The sequence below is a fragment of the Acromyrmex echinatior genome, chromosome 2 (genome assembly GCF_024713525.1).
Source record: "Acromyrmex echinatior isolate Ae372 chromosome 2, ASM2471352v2, whole genome shotgun sequence".
In the NCBI taxonomy this organism is placed as follows: Eukaryota; Metazoa; Arthropoda; class Insecta; order Hymenoptera; family Formicidae; genus Acromyrmex; species Acromyrmex echinatior.
In genome coordinates this window covers 8240520-8261225 of record NC_141853.1, presented here as the reverse complement: position 1 = coordinate 8261225, position 20706 = coordinate 8240520, and the positions used below count along the sequence as shown (strand labels likewise).

The 20706-nt window shown below is 33.2% G+C and overlaps 3 protein-coding genes across 3 annotated transcripts in view; 1 reads left to right on the top strand and 2 right to left on the bottom strand.

Moving 5' to 3' along the window:
• Positions 1 to 784: 784 nt before the first annotated feature.
• Positions 785 to 5381, bottom strand: LOC105154270 (haloacid dehalogenase-like hydrolase domain-containing 5). Its single transcript, XM_011069664.2, has 3 exons — positions 5104 to 5381; positions 3304 to 4118; positions 785 to 3194 (listed from the first exon to the last, which is right to left on the bottom strand). The coding sequence occupies exons 1-3, from the start codon at positions 5158 to 5160 to the stop codon at positions 2882 to 2884; spliced, it is 1185 nt and encodes a 394-aa protein (XP_011067966.1). The 5' UTR covers positions 5161 to 5381; the 3' UTR covers positions 785 to 2881.
• A 647-nt stretch (positions 5382 to 6028) lies between these two features.
• Positions 6029 to 9388, top strand: eIF2D (eukaryotic translation initiation factor 2D). The gene is made up of 9 exons (XM_011069665.2): positions 6029 to 6307; positions 6633 to 7020; positions 7094 to 7396; positions 7462 to 7791; positions 7920 to 8062; positions 8240 to 8320; positions 8405 to 8609; positions 8804 to 8972; positions 9048 to 9388. The coding sequence occupies exons 1-9, from the start codon at positions 6252 to 6254 to the stop codon at positions 9110 to 9112; spliced, it is 1740 nt and encodes a 579-aa protein (XP_011067967.1). The 5' UTR covers positions 6029 to 6251; the 3' UTR covers positions 9113 to 9388.
• A 160-nt stretch (positions 9389 to 9548) lies between these two features.
• The window catches only part of LOC147910446 (uncharacterized), a 29936-nt gene continuing 18778 nt past the window's right edge, over positions 9549 to 20706 (bottom strand). Inside the window, exon 1 of the mRNA XM_087402521.1 lies at positions 9549 to 20706. This exon is cut by the window's right edge and continues 18778 nt beyond it. The gene's annotated coding sequence lies outside the window, so the exon portion shown is untranslated.

The window sequence follows — 20706 nt, the reverse complement described above, 5'->3', positions numbered from 1 at the left end:
AATATACATATCTATCTCACTTTCCAAAAGTGTAGTCAAAAAAAAAAACAGACCTTAGATTATACATAGAATGTATATAATTATACACTTTATTGTTCTATTGTATGTATAATACTTGTATAATACTTATTAATTGAATTATCAAAGTTCTCTCTCTTTTTTTGGAAGATTTCCTAAAATAAATAATTTCTTGAAAAACTTTTCTGATATATACGTGTGTATGAAAATTAAAAAGCATCTAGCAAAGCATAATACTTAATTAATTTATTAATTTCAGAGCTTTTATATTAAATGAGTATCACTTTTCATTCTTATTTCTAAATTGCAAAAATATGAAAAATACGAAATTTCGCGAAAATAAGATTTCGAATATTAAGGGGTTGAATTAACTATCGCAACTTCTAACTTTCATGGCTGATATCAGGGAGGGGGTTGGGAAACTTACTTACATCGTATTACTTACATCGAAGTTACTTAGCTGTCCGAACCGTTGCCAAATTGATTGCAATCGAATTATTTAATCGAACGTTTGATGGCTCAGCTCAAGGGTCATGAGACTCAGCCATCGTGTTGTCTGTAGCATGAATAATTAATTATACGCTGTTGACAAGGCCAGCGTGCAAATTGTACATCCTACAAAGTAGGCATTGCATGAAATGAATACCGATCACAACTTTTAAAGAAAATAAAAATACAAAAATTTGACATGTTTAAAATAATATTTCACGGAATTGGTTTTTTTTAAAGACTATAAAGATGGTGGATAAAATAAACAAATCTGCAATTTATTAAAATAAATTCTAATTTGCTCCATAAAAGTCACACTCTACATCATGAGAATTCTACATTTGATATAATTAAAAAATATAATATGGATATTGTTCTCGATGAAACACATGCGACACTTTTACACATATAATAATAGTCTCGAATATAAATGAGATACATCATACTAAAGCATGTATTATATTATGCAATAATTTTATGTATGATATATATATAAATGTATATGAATATGTATCTACATAATAGATAATATAATTTTAAAAAATTATTTTAGATTATATACATATATTTTTACATATGTATATATATATATATAACGTGTATCTATATGTGTGTGTTTGTACTTACATTTAGTATAATGTATCTCTTTTTTCGTTAACTATTATGTAATGCTGATGAGAGGCAGAAGTTTTATTGGCATGTGATCGATGAAGCTTTGATGACACCTCATTGTCGCGAATGGATGATAAGCTGGTTTGTTCACGATGTTCGTTTAAACTCTATTTAACTGGTCAGTCTTTGTCTCGACAGACATTAAACGTTGTTGATTATTATATTTGATCTTATCGTTGTGTTACAATCGCGTCATGTAAGAGCAAGTACAAAATATAAATGTGCGCTTTTACCTTCGGATTAGCTTGTCGTCAATCCATGCGACTTTTATAACTTTTATACATAGGATGTCTCAACACGCACGAATGGCACTTTAAGAATAAGTATTTTAGTTTATAGTCGATTAATTTTAATGAGAAAATTTAATAATTCCTTTCTTAAAAAAATTATTATCTACTTCGGAATACTCTATATTCGAGATACTCTATAAAAAAAATTAATAAATCAAAAAGAATATACTCTATAAAATTAAACTTCAGATCTTCAAAATTGAGAAACATTTTAGAACTGTTTAATAAAATTTTTATAAATTTTATGTATCTCAGCTTACTTCCAAAAATTAAAAATGTAACTTCAAAATAAATTCTCGGTGATTTTTTTTCAAATTCATTGATTTTTGTAGATTTATTTTTGTGACCAAAGATAACAATGTTCCTTAGCTTTAGTCTATTGTAGCAACGAAAAATATATATTTTTTTTATTTACTTGCATTCGTTAAAAAGCTGCATTTATTTTTAAGACTAGACCTGACTATATACATATACATATACATACATGTACGTTATAAAGTATAATCTACTACTCATGTGTTATTTTGAGTATTTTGAGATTACACTTTTGCATACAATCCTCAGACATAGTATATGTTAGCTGCAAATTTTAAGAACAATCGAATCGAAACTATGTCTATTATTTATCTATTATGGAAACCTTACATATATTACTTTGTGTTGCTTTGCATTGCTTTCGACTAAACGAGGCATAATTATGCACAGTGTACTTTGTAGATCAAATATGTTTAGTTCAGTTTACGATACAACTATGATATAATTAATTATAATAATGCACATTTAGAGATGATTCATTTGACAATGTTGATCATCTAATAAAATTTTGTTAAATAGCTTTAAAATTATTCTCGGAACGTGTATCAGACCGTTGCTAAATAAAGTTTTACTTTAATAGTCCTAAATGTACTAAAGTTTGTAATAAAAATCCTTTGTGTGTGTGTGTGTGTGTGTGTGTGTGTGTGTGTGTGTGTGTGTGTGTGTGTGAGTGCGTATATATGATAAGGGATATTCTGTATTTACAATAACATAGCAATATCGGTTTTTATTGTTCTATCTATAATATAAATTGATTAATTAATTTCTTTTTCATGTAATTCTTTTCTTTAATTGATACAGTTCGTTAAAAAATATGTGTTCGTTTTTTGTCAAGTAGGCAGTTTAAAAGAATCAAAAAAATATAGACAAAGGAGCAAAATAATATATTACTTTAATAATGTATTATAGCCTCTCCTATTTTCCGTTTCTCCACGAAACATCGTCTATAATGAAGGCTAACACTTTCTAAAAGATTATTTGCTATAATACTCACGTTACTTTGCCACATTTCCTCACTCTCTCTCTCTCTCTTTCTTTTTTCTTTTTCTCTAACGATATAAGGATATAATTATCTCAAGGTTATCTATTATGCTAACTTATTCAAACTTCTCTTCTTTAAACGCGAGATTGATGGCTTGCCCGACATCCTTTACGATAAATGCCGGCTTACATAGACCATCGTCAACTGGTAAGAAATCCCTGGGACTATGTTCAGGTATAAATTTGGAATCTCGTTGATGTACGCCAGTCTCAACTAAAATACTAATGCAGGCCTTCGTGTTAGGATTTTTCTTATTTTTCCCAAGGAGTTTTTCTAGACTGCGGGACATAGTCCCCTCTCCGGACTCATAGCGGGATAAATACTTGTCATATAGGTTTGCGCCAAAAATGTCGGTGTTAATATTATCGCTATAAAAATGTATGTAAATTATATATATTATGATATTTTGTAATATATATAAATATATATAATCATATCTATTGATGCATTTAATCAATATTTCTATTTGATACAAACCCAATAGCATAAATTGTGTCGATATTGTCAATACCAAGGCTTCTGGCGTGATTAACAAGCAGTTGATTGGCATGGTAATACGTAATCTCACTAGGTTTTCCGACTAGAGCAGCATATGTCATGTCTTTATTTGTAACTTTCTTGTACAAGTTTTCAAGACACAATAAAAAAGCACCATGGCCATATCGTGGAATCGGCGCTTCCGATGCCCATAGCAAATCCATATTGCATGCCAACACTGGAATGTGTGGATACGGAATAGCAGTAGGTAATCTTGTGGGCATTCCATTGGTAACTAGAAGATCTACCATTAATTGCAACGATGTTTCCCACTTTATTGGTTCACTCAAGAGTAAGATTCCCTCGATTTGTGGAAAATTTGGATTAACCGGACCGCAAATTGGATTTCTTTTTTTTATGTTTATATAATCTAAGCATGGAAAATTTTTGACTACTTCTTCTATAGTTATTGTCTTCTTGAAGCCCAATTCTCGGGCTATATCCGTTATTGGGCCTTGACCAGATATAAGAACTTGTTTGTTATGTAGATAATCGAACATTTGTAATGGTGAGTGAGCCAGGACAACTTGTGACTCCATGACTTCGATGCCGATCCATTTTGACAGCTCTATCGCTTTCTGACTACGCAGCGAATTCCCACTGTTAGTAACAAATAATGTGGGAACGCGAAATTTTCCGTTGTTCCCTTGAAGCCGTTTGAAAGATTCTTTTACCGGTGACAGTATTTGTTTTCCACGTATTATCACGCCATCAATGTCAAAAAGTAAACCAAATTTTGGTTTTGTACTTAAATGCTGTGGACAAAAAAAATAAATCTATATTATTTAAAACTAAATATAAAATACATTCGAATCTTTAAAACTTTTAAAAGCTATAGTACTTGACATTTATCACACTAAGAGCCAGTTGTTCCACTTTTTGATAAATTTTATCTGTGTATATAAATCTGGTAATCCACGCATGTAATCTTGCTTCTTATTAATAGGTAAAATTTACCAAAAAGTGGAATAACCAGCCCTAAGATATTTATATTTCTACCTTGAAGTAGCATGAATACAAAAATGTTTTTATTTCATAATAAAATACTTTTAAATAAATTTAAAAAATATATAGTATTATATACAAAAGTATGTATTTTTGCAATTTATAAAAAAAATACAATTTAATATAAATTCTATTAAAATTATATAATGAATCATAGTTAATAAAGTTATTATTATAAATATTACAGCATTTTCTTGAAATAAAAATATCAATAAAAGTAAATCTATCAAAAGTAATCTATCAAAAATTTATCAAAATAAATAATTCATAAAAAAATTTAATTCAAATTAAAATATTTTTATAAAATATGTCAAGAACTTTAAACAAGAATGCTCGTTAAAACATTGATAAATCGTTTATAAGTAATCATAAGAAAAGATTGAGATCAAATGAGTCGATAAAAAAATAAACAAATACAACTTCTGATGAATAATATATGCCGCAGTGTTACACCTGAGAAAATAAGTACAATATATAAGTAAGTATATAAGTAAAGTATGTAAGTAAAACTAAAAATAATATATCATACAATGACAAAGTTACGAAAGAGTATTATATAAAATATGAACAATAATAACGTACAGTAGTGACACGTATGCGCGATCGTGTTCTGGAAATGAAAAAGAGATTCATGGCCAAAAAAAAAGAAACAAAAGGGACGAATAGATCAAACGTGACTGATCAGGACAATCGCGCTAAAAAAGGGAAAAGGCGAAAGTGCCGGGAAAAACTCACTCTGACTCCGGTGATCCTCGCGATGTCCATTCGCAAGAAAACGTTGGCGATCGTCATGTCTTCCTGTTTCTTTCAATAAGCAAATGACAAAGCGACGACGTGCGGACGCGATCTCGTCGCGACGACCTCAAAATACTCGCAGGCCGCCCGTCGCGGCTCGATTATGCATAATGACACGCTTTGAGGTTATGTCGACCTCACGGCGCACACTTCTCACGTACTGTTCGCACGTGCCGTAAGAGGACCTGACGGCATGATGCGATGACACGCGATTGGAGGACGGGGAAGGGGAGTCTTTCTATCAGCTGTATTTCTTTGCACTTGTTTGCACTTTCGGCGTTCAAAACAAGATAATCAATTTAATAATACAGTTGTGTACAGTTTTGTTATAAATATAGATAGAATTATTAATTTTTTATTGTTTAATGCGAAAAGAATTAGATTAGGTCAGTTGTATAATTAAATATATTCGTTTAAGCAATTCTGTCGGCTGAATTAATCGCTAATCAAATTACAATTGGAGTTCGATCAAAGTCTAATGTCCATTTCTATCAATACAGATTTACTTAAATCTCGGTTTAACTTACTTGTTATCTTTCTCCAGTTCTAAAAATTAGAAAAAGTAAAGAGTATAAATTACACCGAGATTAAAATTAATCTACATTTTTGATATATAAAATTTGATATATAAGAGATTTGTTTGTTTCTGCACTTTATAAGCTTCGTGCGAAAAAGAGAGAAAGAGAAGAAAAGAAAAGAAAGAAGATGTATATGGAATACGAGCAATAATAATAATAATAATAATAACGAAATTTTTTTTAGCTATTTCCGATCTTTCTTTTTCTTTCTATTTTTTTCGACTTTTAAAAATTCTTATTTATTTCAAGTGTAAAAATATAATGTACTAATGAAAAAGACAAATTGCTCCGATTAAAGCGATCATCGCTTCGGCTCGAGATCAATATTTTCATCGTAAGCAAGAGATAGAATTCTCGTCGTTGACGTTCGTAATGTTGGCAGCGCTTCCATTGGCTTCCACTTACACAGAACATTGTGCCGCGCAGTATCAACGAGGATAAATAAGAATGCAGCGTTGTATAGAAGATCAAGGTTAGGTTTAAACTCACTGATTGGGGATTTCATTCAAAATGTTTATTAAGCCATTCAAAGTCAAGACCAATTACCAGCTAAAGGGAACTGAGAGGTTCGTGATATTTTTCGGACATTTTGATAATCCTTATTGCTTCAGTAGTTCCTAGTTGTACTCATCTGTTAAATAATCTTTATTATTATTATCCTTTTTATCGATATTTTTTACATGCATATTTTTCTACAGGGATAAAATAGAAGAGAATTTGCAAATCTGATTATAATAATCAAATATCTTAAATAAAACTTATTTTTACAATATATTTGAATATGTTTTATTTATGATATATTTGTATGTGCTAAATGTGTGTGTGTGTGTGTGTGTGTGTGTGTGTGTGTGTGTGTGTGAAAAGAGACAATTCATTAGTTATCATTTTTAGGAAAAAATTATGCGAAGAGGTATTGGCGGCATATCCGAGTTTGTCGGACGAAGAGATTCAGTCATTGTTGCCCAAAAAGGAAGCCATCAGCATTATGAAAATAGCAACATACAGTGGACATGTAGGCAAAGTGTATTGCGTCGCCAAGATACCAATGTTCTTTCAACTGGACTCGCATGATACTCTGCTGTTTCCTACAATTTATACGTTATGGCACCATCCATATTTATTAAATACTTTTACTACGCACACGCCAGTTATATCTAAATTGGTGGGAGGTGCAGATCTCATGTTACCTGGATTGATTCTGAAGGGGCCGGTGACTCTGTATAGTTTTGGGAAATTACCAAAGGGTACTCCAGTATCGATTAACACTGAGGAAAACAAGGTTCAGACTTTATCTTTGCATCTGTTGATTATAAAAATATTGAGTTGAGAGAAAAACAGCATTTCTTCTGCAGGCTGCAGTTGCGGTCGGTATCACTGCACTTTCCAGCGAAGACATGTACATGGCAGCTGGACATGGGAAATGCGTAGAGATATTTCACGTTATTGGTGATATGTTGTGTCAATTGGGCAAACCACCCTTAAGGCCTGATTTGGGTTCACCGAATGTTGACAGTTTTACAAATACGTTAGAAAATATCGAATCGATTAATCAAGAAGCAATTGTAGATGAAACTGAAATTTTATCAGTTAAGTTAGATGAATTAAACACCGACGAGGATTCAAGCGATGTAGTCAAAGACAAAGTCATTTCTAAGGTAATTAAATCGGAGATTCTCTTGAAAATAAACAAAGATAAATTGATTATTTTTATGTTATTTAGGAATATATAGAAGAAGATGTAGAAACTGAAGATGTACAAATTTCAAACATAATTGAGCCAGAAGCAGTTGATCCAGTCCAGGAGATGGACGCGCTACTGGAATACTGTTTCTTGAAAGCATGTAAAACAACTGTAAAATCTAGCGATCTGCCAATGTTATCGTCCAACTTCTTCAAAAATCATCTATTAGCTGTTTGTCCGCCGGGTAAAAACGTTGATGTAAAGAAATCTCGGTATAAAAAATTATCGATATTTCTAGCGGAAATGAAGGCTAAAGGAATAATCAATACATCCATCACAAAAGGTGTTGAAACGTTGCTGTCCATTAAGGTAACATTTGTTGTTTATTTTGGATTCATTCTGATTAAAATTAATTAAAATTTTTTTTGGGAAATAAGCTCTTTGATTGAGATATCAACTACAGATAGAGATTTTTCTTTTTTTTTCATTTATTTCAGTTTGATCATCCACTTGTGAAGAAATTAGTCGTTACTGAAGAACCAGTTGTGGCTGAACCAGTGGTTTCGAATAGTGCTGTCGTATCAGAATGTTATCGAGTGACTGCTGACGTTCTGCCAGTTCTATCAAAATTCGGCTATGAGTAAGTATGGTAGGCATGACACTTGCCGAGTGACGCCACTTTATCGCGACGCAATATAATTGCAGAAAAGATGGTTTTCTATACGGTGATGATGAAAGTCGCTGAATGTTACATCGTCGTAGTATATAAACGTGTATTGTATATCACTTTACACCGAATACGTGGTGATGATTGCAGAAAGGGTGACGTAATGAAAAGAGCCGACATCAGAAAGTGTTTTACTGAGTACGTGAAAGCGGAGGATCTGCAAAACGGAAAGTAAGACTACGATGTTGCACATAAAATATAAATATAAATTTGACCCTGCATCTCTTTCTAGATTAATAGCGATTAATTTTGTAGAACGTTAAAACTGAATCCCCAGTTGGCGGGAATTATGCGAACTAAGGCTCATCAGGAGACAGTAACGATGGAGGATGGGATAAACAAGTTTATCGGACGTATGACGCATATGCACGAGGTAACCCTCGCGGGAAATACTTTGTTGCATACGGGAAAATTGGAACCGATCGACATGAGAGTAACAGTGCGATCAGGCGGGAAAAAGGTAAAAGTCGCGGCTCAGAATAAATGATACGAAAATTTAATAACTTTTAAGGCTTTTTGTTTTCAAAGAAGTTGGTTTGCGGGTTATTCCCATGTCTTAGTACATTGTTAAATGTCTTAACGGCACATTTAGCTTTTTTTTGATATAAGAATTATTTATATATCATTTTTCTGATGACATCTCACAAATTGCAGGTAACGTTGGTAAACAACCTAGAAACGTTTGGGATCAATCCGAAAGAATTCAGCAAAGAATGCCAAAGCATTGGTGCGAGCGCGACAATCACTGATGATCCTGGTAAAAAGACACCCAGTGTTCTTGTTCAGGGGAATCAAATTTTATATGTGTACAAATTACTCACAGGTGAGTCTTTGATTTTAATATTCATTTAAATATTTTATAATTACGCAAACTTTGTAATTTTGTTTATTATTACAGAGAAATACCAGATAAAAAAGAACTATATAAGAGGTTTAGAATTCGCCCCGAAGAAGAAAAAATAGATGTTTTAGTGATTGTCAACTGAAAACTAAATTCAAGTGACCAAAATCCTGTGGTTTAAATTGTTTTCTTGAAACTTCATCACAAATAGATATTTAATACTGACGAGTGCAATTTCAATGGAGCAATTTCAATTGTAAATTGAAGGGTGCTGCTGTTTTAATTATTATGGAAACATGTTTTCTAGTAGATTAAGACAATTGTGGAGAATTAACAGTCACCTCAGAGAGAGTATACGTTACAAATGATTATCAAATAAAAGCAACTTAGAAACAACATATGAATTCTTCTTATTATTATTATATTTATACCAACCTTCCACATTTATCATTTTGTATTATTATATAAAGCATATGCGTAACAGCTAAAGAAAAGACAAGGAAAATTTCTTGAGGCGCAATGAATAGGTAACATTCATACGAGAGATGACAGCCGATCGAAGTTTGTTAATATAATTTATTATATATCGAGGTTTCAACATGGAAAAGTACAAATATTGCAATATGGGGAGGGCCCGCGAGCTCTCCTCGGGTGGGAGGGAGGGAGGGAGGGAGGAAAGCAGGAAGGCAGGATGGGGTTTTCGATTGCACAGAAGGATAAAAGAGGCGCGACGCACGTAAAGGGGATGTTTCTTGCGGGATACAGGGATGCTGCGTTCGGATGAAAACCGAGAGCGAACCGCGTATACGTGTATAATGTATATGTATATGTATATAATCATATATTTTTCAAGTATATACATATAATATATATATGTGTGTGTGTATATATATTATATATATCTTTATATCGCGCGTTTTACTTCTGTCTTAATTTTTATCTCTTCTTTTTTTTTTATTCTTTTCGAGACGACGGGATGCCGACGGACGTCGCGGAAAATGGTGAAGGACGCCCGCCGGTGTTTTCTTTTCCTTTTTTCTCTTTTACATGGATAAAAGGAAGGTTCCCTCCTCTCCACGGCCCCCGCATATATTTAATACTCGTTTTGTTCTTCATTTTTTTCTCTTTTTTTTCCTTCTTTCGTTTTACTACACCTGCACGCACGAGTGCGTCACGGAAAGCCTAGCGACGCGCGCGCGCGTGTTTCATGACATAATTACGCTTTTTTTTTCTTTCTCTCTCTCTCTCTCTCTCTCCCTTTCGCTACTCTCGCCATCATAATCATTATTGGTGTTATCAGTCATTTTCTCTGATCGTCTTGCAGACATACGATCGATCGAGACATAGCGATCTATTCCACGATGTTTTTTTATCGCGCTCGCTTTATCTCTTTCCAATTTATAAGATCATCATTGTCGCGCGCGACAAGTCATAAGGAATCTCGGAGATACGAATTAAAAGAAAACATCATTAGTTTTTGTCTCTTACGATTCTTTTTCTACGATTTCATTGATCTTCATTTTCCAACATTTTCATTTCATTCTTACAATGACGACGTCTCTTTTAATTCGTATCACCATGATTGAATCAATTTAATTTCTCGCTTCGTTCCCAAAGAATCTGATTATTCGATCAATTACACATTTTTTTTTCTGTCGTTAGCTGCCTTTCAGTCGCTTCGATGCTTCGATAATAATTTGCATAAAAGTCTAAAACTCGTGCGCATTTTAACGGATTACAATCATCAGTCTTCTCTCGTTAAAGCGCCGAGCGACTCGGACCAGCTGAAACCCACAGACATCTATATAATACATTAGACTTCTAACTCCTCTTATTTTCCTTATGTACAAACGTTGCCTATGTAATAAGCAATGTGCGAAGTGGATGTGCAGTATAGGAGCCTCAAGTAGGAGAAAGACGCCAACAAAGTCAGGTGATCAGTCTCTCTGTAATTGGCTCTTATATACATAAAAGTACATAGAATATTATTCTGCGCATATTTCGTACATACTTTTTGGCAACAGTTAAAAGGATGCAGTTAATAGTCCAGTGTGTATTATTAATGTAAACATTAATGTGAACCGACCGTTCTCTTCCATGCGATTCTCAAGTCCATTCCGATCAATAAAATTATGATCTTGGATACGAAAGAATCGCGACGAAAGTTTGATGCATTTCTTCCTCTACTGTATCGCAAATCCGATCGCTATGTCTCGATCATTATCGATTTATTAGCAATGTATATCTGCGGAGGAAATCCTCACACTTGGCCTTTTTCTTCCTCACGCACTTCCGTCATGCTTTCTCTCTCTCTCTCTCTCTCTCTCTCTCTCTCTCTCTCTCTCTCTATTTCATTCTGCATCTTCCACAGGAATATATGAAGCGCTGAAAATTGGTACAAGTAGACCAAGTTCAGCTTTGGGGAAATTTAAATCAAGTACTCCTTATTCTTTTCATATTATTTTTTTCAGATTTATATTAGAAATTTTTCGCACTGTTATTTCATTAGTCATACTTTCTTTTTTTTTTACTGGAAATTAAAGAGTAATTTTAAATTTCCAGCGCTTCATATTGTACTTGTCGTTGTTGTTATCGCGCGAATTATCAGTATCCGAATGTATCTCTCGTTTGTTTTCTTCTTACATTAACTCACTCTTTCTTCTCACCTTTTCTCTTTTTTTTTCTCTCTTGTCCTCTCGCTCACACGATCTCTTTTGCGTTCGAAATTTTCGTGGTTTTCTTTTTTTTTCTCTTTATGCAACACATAATGCGACTAGGTAGTACAGATTAATTAATAATTAATATCGTTAGTTATACAATAATAACGTATGACTAGACAATGCAAGATAATAATTATATCATAAATAGTAATAATCATATCATAGATCGCAATTTATATCAACAATGTAGTAGTGGCGCGCACGTGTTTCGAAGAATGTAATGTCTTAACAATTACCGTTTGTGTGTGTGTGTGTGTGTGTGTGTGTGTGTGTGTCCGCTTGTGTTTCTTTGTGTGCGTATTCCAGTGTGCGTAACTATTTCCCGCTTCTCTGTATGTATAAACGTAGATGTGTGTATGTGTCCCTTCTTTCTTCGAACGTTCACGGAGTGTAATCCATTCGTTCTGTCTCGTGAATGTTACACCGTGAATGGAATCGGAAGATAAAATTGTAATCTGAAATCAAGGAACAGACAGCTGGGAATTTCACAAAGCTGATCGAATAAGAAGAGATAATTTTTAGATTGTACAATTCGAAATATATCTGATTGAACGCGCGCGATTCAGAAAAAAAAAAAAAAAAGATTCATCCGTTCCGTTTTCACGGCACGTAACACCCCGTAACTTTCACGCATTTGTTTTACATGTATATGTATATTTTGTATGCTGTAGGAAGCTTTTTGCATTTAAGTTATCGTCGATATCCCGATTAACCTCTTAAAAAGTATCGATAATGCATCGACAACTGTCAACGCGGCGATAAACCTGTCAACGGTGCGCCGCGTTCCGTTCGAAGGAAACGTTTAATTAACGGATCCAGCTATCACGGTGAAGTGCACGTGGTAATCCTGCCGCGCGATCCTACAATGTATAATACATCTACGGAAATAATGAAATCATTATATATCTCAGTGACAAATGAATGGCGACGCGACGACGACGCGTTATTTAACCGTCGTACGTTCGTTCAGATTGAGATCAAGCAACGAGCGCGAACGAACACGAACAAATGAACTTGTTTGAATAAACTGGAATAAAACTCATAAGCTCGAGCTCATAAGCTTCAATTTAGTTTAAACTTTTCGTCTCTTTTATGCACATCGAAGGAAAAGCGCTTGCTATTCGTTCACATTCGTTCACATTCGTTCGCAACTGTTCGTGATCGTTCGTCCTTGCTTTGCATGATCTGATCTCATTTCGAACAACAATAGCAATGCGCGAAGTGTCCCGCCGCTCGCGAGAGTATTATCTCGCGCTATATAATAAGACATACGCAATAATCTGATAATAATATTCGAGACGCGTAATATCGCGTTTCGTTCACTAATAATAATATACATAATATAGCGTGACGATAATAATAGCAATAATAAGAATAAGAACGATAATAACACCAATAAGTATGTGTATACAAAGTTCTGTCGAGAATATAATACGGTAATGTCCCTTTCGCTTTCTCTCTCTCTCTCTCTCTCTCTCTCCATCTCGATTTCAATCTCTTTCTCTCTCTCTCTCTCTCTCTCTCTTTCTCTCTACATATTGTTATACGTATTGTTTCCGCGATTACACAAGTGAATTAAAATCCCCGAAGGTGTAACGAGGGAAAATATTTCTCTCGGGTCCCATAAACCCCTACTCCTTAAGAGGTTAAAAAACGTCCTGGATAGAAACTCTTTTTCTCTCGTCCTTGTCGTTTAATGTTACACGATATGCGGTTTTACGGCGTCGACGCCCGTCGATGATGAATCACAATAAGATGCCATCGGCGGACACCGGGCCTATCTTAGGGCTTGTTCCAGGGTGCGGGTTTTTTTGAATCCGAATTCCGACGAACGGAAAAAAATCGACCGGCAAGATCCTTGGGAAAGGAGAAACTCTTCCATGATATCCTCCTCCAGTCTCCCTCTTATCGTAGATTGTTCCGTTTCGATACGTCCGCACCGCCGTGCGTTCTCTCTCACGACGGCGTCTTATAATTATTATATATACAATATATATATACAAATAAAGCACATATGTGTATATATATAATATATACTAGTTGCGATCTCCATCGGCGCTTACGGAAACCCCACGTTTGACCCGCAACTCATTGTGCCAGGCAGCAATGTTTGTTAGCTTGATTATCCAATTAATTGCAAATTTTATTCGAATAATAAATATTATAATCAATCTTCAGTTACTGAAGGTGTCTCCGTAAGTTCGCAGTGTCTTGAACGTCGTGCGCGATCTATCAATTTTCGCGAAAAGATCAATGATTTCGCCCGCCGAGTTTCGAAAACACTGCATCACCGAATGTTATGAACTATATAGAATTAATAACAAAAAAAAAAACGTTCCCCTAAATCCGCGGAGATAATTTCTCACGCAGTGCACAATTTTACGTCAACATTCTAATGTTTTTTTTTTTCTTATTGAGCCCTGTGACGCAGTAAAGCTGTTCGCAGTAGTAAGTTTTGGTGTATGGTCAAACATGCTCGATGAGCCGATCGTTTCCCGTCCCGTTTCAATCCCCTTATTCGTACACTTCCCGCGAGGCCTAAGGAGTAAAATTTATTTTTGAGAGTCAGCTCTGCTCGTTAGCGGGAGTTTTTTTTATATTTCCGATTATCAAAAATTTATTATTCTCCTCGCTCGTCATTACCCACTAAATAACTTCATTGATCGCCTAACGTCGACTGTTTTCGACAAGTATATCGGTACTTATCACGATGGTCGTCGCTTCAAAATCGAATTAATGCAACAACCCCTTAATTATCCTAATTCCTTTACTCTCCCACTCTCGATTCGTCTATTAATCGCTACGCTTTTTTCTTTTTTTTTTTTTTTAAATCGTACCATCGTTAAGCATCGAGTATCGCGAAATTGGAAATGCTTAGGTCTTCGCGATACTATCGCTATTATTATCACTTGGAGTTTGATGCAGTCCTTGGCGCGAATCGTCCGATTAGATTGGAAGCATTAAGAATTCGTGCGAAATTCCTCCCGCAAAGATTTAATCTCTTACCCCTCCCTTTTCCTCCAAAACTTTGAATGATTCGCGTGCGAATAATCTGCTATTTAATTATAAAATAAAATCCATCATATATTCGAAATACGTTTACATAAAAAAGAAAAAAATTTAATCAATTTAATTTTTTGCAACAAAATTTATAATTTTTTATCTTCACGCTCGAATTTATCTTGAATTACGATAGTAAAAGTGTGATCACATTTTCATAATATGAAAAAGTGCAAGCACTAGATCTGTTCGCGTTGCTTGCATTTTTTGCACTTATCATTTTCGTTTTTTTTTTCCTTCAATGTTCCAATATATATATTTATCTTATTTTAAGTGCAAAAATTTTTAGGAACTTCAAGCAACACAAATAGACCTCTTGATTTTCTAAAAAAAATAAAAGAGAAAAAAATAATGGCGGAACGATCTCACAGCTACATGCATGATCTTCCATAACGTTTGAAGCAACTCAAAACATATCAAAGATTATCGTTATACGAATAAAAATCCTCCGCAATTTTTTAGCAATTCGATCTTTTATTCATCCTCTTCGTTCGCTCACGTTATCCTCCATTCGCGTTAACGAATGCACGTCGCGTAATATCTTAGCATTATCATTATCCTTATTATTATGTATAGCTATCGCGCAAGGTTTCTCCTCCTTAATACCGCTCTTATTATTTGGTTACAGTAAATATCGCTATTAATACCGTATAAACCCGTCATAAAATACATCATTTTATTTAGATCCGCGATTTACTTTCGCTTACGGCGTCTACAACGTTAAGCGTCTCGCCTTTTCTGCTGCACACGTTGCATCAATTAATCACTTATTTCAATGCATACCAGATCCAGCGGCGATCCTTCTCCCTCGAAGACGCGTAAAAATAAAAAACAATACCGTTCTTCCTTAAATCGTCTAATTAATGGCGCCGACGTTGATTGTTAACTTAAATCAATCGATCAACTAATAAAACACAATGTCGTTGATAAAAAGTACATATATAAAAGAAAGGTATCAACTAATCGGTATTTCATGTCACGAACTATTTAATATCACTTAAAATGTTTAAATAAAGTAGTATAAATTGTAAACATATAGTACAGTTACTATAATATAAGATATAAATGTATACACACGGAAAAAATTATTATGGTTGTTACAACAGCATTCTCTATAATTGAGAAAAAAATTATGTGAATTCAAGTTATATATTGATATTACATTGAATGTAGGTATTAAGGTGTGCCCATTTATATGGTTATCACAACCGTATAGTTCTCTCGATAAATAACATTTAATTAAAATATATAATTGCTATAACCGTTATCATGGTTGCCGTCTCTCAATGTACTGCAGAAATAGTATGATTGAGAGACGTATAGAGGATATAGTTATATGCTTCCAATTTAAGGTATGAGGATTGCAACATTATATATTGCCGCCAAACTTTGCAAAAACTTTTCATAAACGAAAAATAAAGTGTGCAGTATTATATATTGCGCACATCCTAAGAAGAACATAGGTTTGTTCGCATCTCCGCAATATGCTTCAATATGATTGGTATACTACTTGCTCCAACGCGCTCGTTAATAAGAGAGCTGTTGAAGAAGTAATTACAATTAATAATTATAACTAGTAGTAAGCGTCGCATGCTCCAACATGCTCCAACATACTACAGAATGAGCGCTCATCGTAAAACGAGTAATTGGAATTATAATTAGAGATAAGTAGTAGTAAGCGTCGCATACTTCAACATGCTCCAACATACTACATACCTAATGCTACATGTATTTACTTTTCGATCGTCCTCCAACGTGCTCGTCAATAAGAGAGCTGTTGAAAATATAATTACAACTAAGTAATTATAACTAGTAATTATAACTAGTAGTAAGCGTCGCATGCTTCAACATGCTCCAACATACTACATGCTTAATTATGTAATGGGTTGGCTTCGAGTGTGAATATTCCAACGCGCTCGTCAATAAGAGAGCTGTTAGAAATATACAAATAATTATAACTAAGTAATTACAACTAGTAGTAAGCGTCGCATGCTTCAACATGCTCCAACGTACTACATGCTTAATTATATGTACGTGGTCAGAGAAAGTGTATTCCAACGTGCTCTTTAATAAGAGAGGTGTTGGAAATATAATTATAACTAAGTAATTACAACGAGTAATTATAACTAGTAGTAAGCGTCGCATGCTTCAACATGCTCCAACATACTACATGCTTAATTATGTTATTGTGCTCCATGATGGCATACCGAACGCGCTCGTCAATAAGAGAGCTGTTGAAGGTATGATTATAACTAAATACACATAATTACAACTAGTAATTATAACTAGTAGTAAGCGTCGCATACTTCAACATGCTCCAACATACTACATGCTTAATTATATGGTTCTTACGCGTAGAACACTTCAACGCGCTCTTCAATAAAAGCGCTGTTTGAAATATAACTAATTTGGCATATTTCGCAAGAGTGAGACCGTATCAGTCCTTATATGTCTGAAGATCTGAACCTACCTAAAAGTGACCTAGATCTAAAGAGTTTGTCTGTGACTTTCGTTAAATCAGTATCAGATTACAAAAAAATTTCCAGTCCAGTTAAGTCTGTACCATCAGATTAACATCAATGGTCAACTGTGTCGGCATTAAATTTGTATCTCCCGTAAAATCTGTCGACATATAATTTAACCTAATCTAATTTAAGCTAACCCAGTAAAACGAGAATGCATCGAAATAAGTAGATAGAAATAAATTTATTTTGACATTTCGAATTTGCGCTTCTAATTTTTCGAATCCATTTAAATTTAAAAACAATATGATATGAATATGACTACATCCAAATTCAACGGATGAATAGCTTCAGTTCGTATTTGCATTCATTTCAATTAAAAAATAATATAATACAAATATATGAATACGTCCAATTTCAACATGATGAATAACACATTTCGTATTTCTATCCATTTGAATTCAAAAATATTTATGTAAATGAATTAACACACACACACTATGAATACATCCTAGTTCAAAATTATGAATAAAAATTAAGAGTTTGAATTCATTTAAATTAAAAAATAATTTCATTATAATTTGTAAGTCGTGAATATATCACAGTTCAAAATTATAAATAGATAAATTCCTGTTTCAACTCAAATGAATCCAAAAATATATAGTCGTATTAATCATAAAGTTTCAATCCGAATGAACATCTCGATTTTCGGGGCAGAGGCGACACTTTTTTCTGCCAGATTCTTTCGTTTCATGCAAAAACGCATCAAGTAAGCCTAATTCCATCAAAATTGAAGTGAAAAAGGGCGTTCTAAATAATTATTACGAATTTATGCCCTCAGGTATCAATTCTTTCAGTTCGTTTTAATTCAGCTCCGGAATTCTAAAGCGCGCAAATTTAGGTAAATTAAAATGAATTGTAATTTTCAATTCATTTCAATCCTTCTCGTTTATTGAAAATCTAATATCAAACTGATGACAGAGAGAGATTCAGCTCGATTTCTACTGTCAATTTACATATTGAATTGCTGCGTTTTATTGCCAATTTTGTTGCTGCTAAGTGCCTACATGTGAATATACATATTTCTAAATAAGAGTCTATCGTCGTTAGCCGATATAACAAATTTTACATAATTTTTTACTCGTGAAAAAAATGTGTCAGCAAACCTTTTACAAAATTTATTTAAACAGATTTGTCTGATTGGGAAATGTCTTTTTTTGTTTTAATAACGTAGCACAACAGTTGTTCTGTAATTAATAATACATTTTTTTGTTATTAGATTTGATTGTACAATACGATTAATTATTACTAGCATGGTGTGTCGTATGCGTAGAGAAAATTTAGGTATCGATCCCTCTTTCGGAAAGGATCGTTTTAATCCACCGACTAATAGATTGAGTGAAAGCTTCCCTTTAATTTCATTTTAGGATATATATTACATTTTCTCGTATACTTCTAAAGAAAGAAAAATTGTATCAGCAAGAGGAAAATTAATTGGTAAGTGCACCATTACAAACTAACTTTGAGAGAACAGTATAGGTCAATTCAATCGAATAAATCCAATGCAATCTTCTAAACAAGGTGTACCTACAATTTCCCTCTTCTTGATAATTTAAAGTTTAAAATTTTTTAATTTGCTTCCCAAATAACATGCATATTGCATAAGATATCTGGATTTATAATTTATTACGGGGGGGGGGGGGAGTTTATTTCATTTTTCTTCTTATTTTAAAAATAAAAAGAAAGTTAATACTACAACAAGAAGAAATATTCTCATATTTTATGCATTAAGAAGCTATATGTCTTTGCTACGAATTAATAACCCAAAGGTCTAGAGTCTAATATGATACACGAAAAAAAAAAGGTATAATTCTTTCTCATATAACCAGAAATATTTAGTTATGAGCAATAGTTATATCATCCTAGTTATCTCCATGCAATAGGTATGTGTATGATTGATATCACTTATTTATTTTGATGCGTCAACTACACCAATGTAGTTACGCGTGATCTGATTATTGACAACTAAAACTTGGTTGGGAGATTATTTACTACTGAATAATATATCCGTATAATTGTGTCAATCGTGATGCCATATTACAAAGCACATGATGTATAATAAGAATGAAATTATTAAGCATCAATTTTTTGTTATATCAAGCTACAAAGTTACAATTTCAAGCAAAAGCGCTTACAATTAAAAAATATGTATATGTGACCGAGTAAATAAGTCTAAACGCGCATATCTGGAGACACCGTAGTGTCTTGGCGCTAAGATATTGCAACTCTTTTGAACGTACCGACGACCATTGCGAATAAAAGCGGAGGTCACCTCACGGAGGTAATCTAAGAACTCGATCAATCAGAAATTAAATTCATTTGCAGTAATAAACGGGTCATGTGAATTTCTGCAAATAAACTTAAAACTTGATTGATTGATTGATAGATTCCTAAATTTGGAAATATGATACATATTTCAACTTCATTATTCACAAAGAAGATTAAGGGATTTCAAAATTCCGAAGAAATCTGATACCTCTTTTGTACAATTATAGTGCACACATGTACTACAATTCTATAAAAAAATCAAAATTTTTTTCAATTTTTTTAAGTTTATATATATATATATTTACTAAAAATATTACCAAAACATTTTTTTATTATAAATAGAAATTGGTAGTACTTTCACTTATTTTTATGATTACAGATTTTGCAATGGTCTAAGAGCGATGGCAACCATTAGTCTTTGTAGCACCATCATAATTTGTTTAAACCAACCAAATGATGCAGTTGCCATTAACATTCGTGGTTGGATGTTCAAGAAACAGTCTGACGGTATCTGGTTGTAGCAACCAGATACCGTCATTGGTAAAACACAAGTCATTTAATTATTGTACTGTGATTCAAACAACCACATAAATACTTGCTCCGTATTTTATTATTTAATTTAATTGGTATCATCAGATTTCTGTGTACACCAATCACACTGTTTCTTCCGAGTAATAATGAATATGTTGAACATGTATCTTTATGCTATATATTATATATATATATATATATATATATATATATATACACATACATACAGAAATCTTATCAACAGTAAGAACTATATACAGTGTCGTTCAAAAGTTTTAACAAACTGTTTTATGTAAAAAAAAAAGGAATTAAATCGAATGTATGTATTTATTATTATAGGTGTTGGTTCTCTTTATATTTGAACCAATATTATATATACAGTTCAAATAAAAAGATGTAACATTTAATAGATGCATGCATTTATAGCAAGCAATTAGTCACATTTTTTTTACAAGAAACAGCATTTATTGAAACTTTTAAGCAGTATTGTAGTTCTACCGTAATATGTACTTTGCCATAATATGGACTTTTACCGTGATATGTTCTTCATATAGATAGGAGATTGTAAATTTAAAATAGAATAATATTTACATAACTATGATTATATAGGTCGTC

What these genes read in the sequence shown, in the direction of transcription:
- LOC105154270 (XM_011069664.2), bottom strand. Translation starts at nt 5,160, where the DNA reads ATGACGATCGCCAACGTTTTCTTGCGAATGGACATCGCGAGGATCACC. An exon ending in CGAGGATCACCGGAGTCAGA is followed by an intron (nt 4,119 to 5,103) that starts GTGAGTTTTTCC and finishes TTTTGTCCACAG; the next exon opens with CATTTAAGTACAAAACCAAA. An exon ending in GACACAATTTATGCTATTGG is followed by an intron (nt 3,195 to 3,303) that starts GTTTGTATCAAA and finishes ACATTTTTATAG; the next exon opens with CGATAATATTAACACCGACA.
- eIF2D (XM_011069665.2), top strand. Translation starts at nt 6,252, where the DNA reads ATGTTTATTAAGCCATTCAAAGTCAAGACCAATTACCAGCTAAAGGGA. An exon ending in CAGCTAAAGGGAACTGAGAG is followed by an intron (nt 6,308 to 6,632) that starts GTTCGTGATATT and finishes TATCATTTTTAG; the next exon opens with GAAAAAATTATGCGAAGAGG. An exon ending in TGTGTACAAATTACTCACAG is followed by an intron (nt 8,973 to 9,047) that starts GTGAGTCTTTGA and finishes TTATTATTACAG; the next exon opens with AGAAATACCAGATAAAAAAG.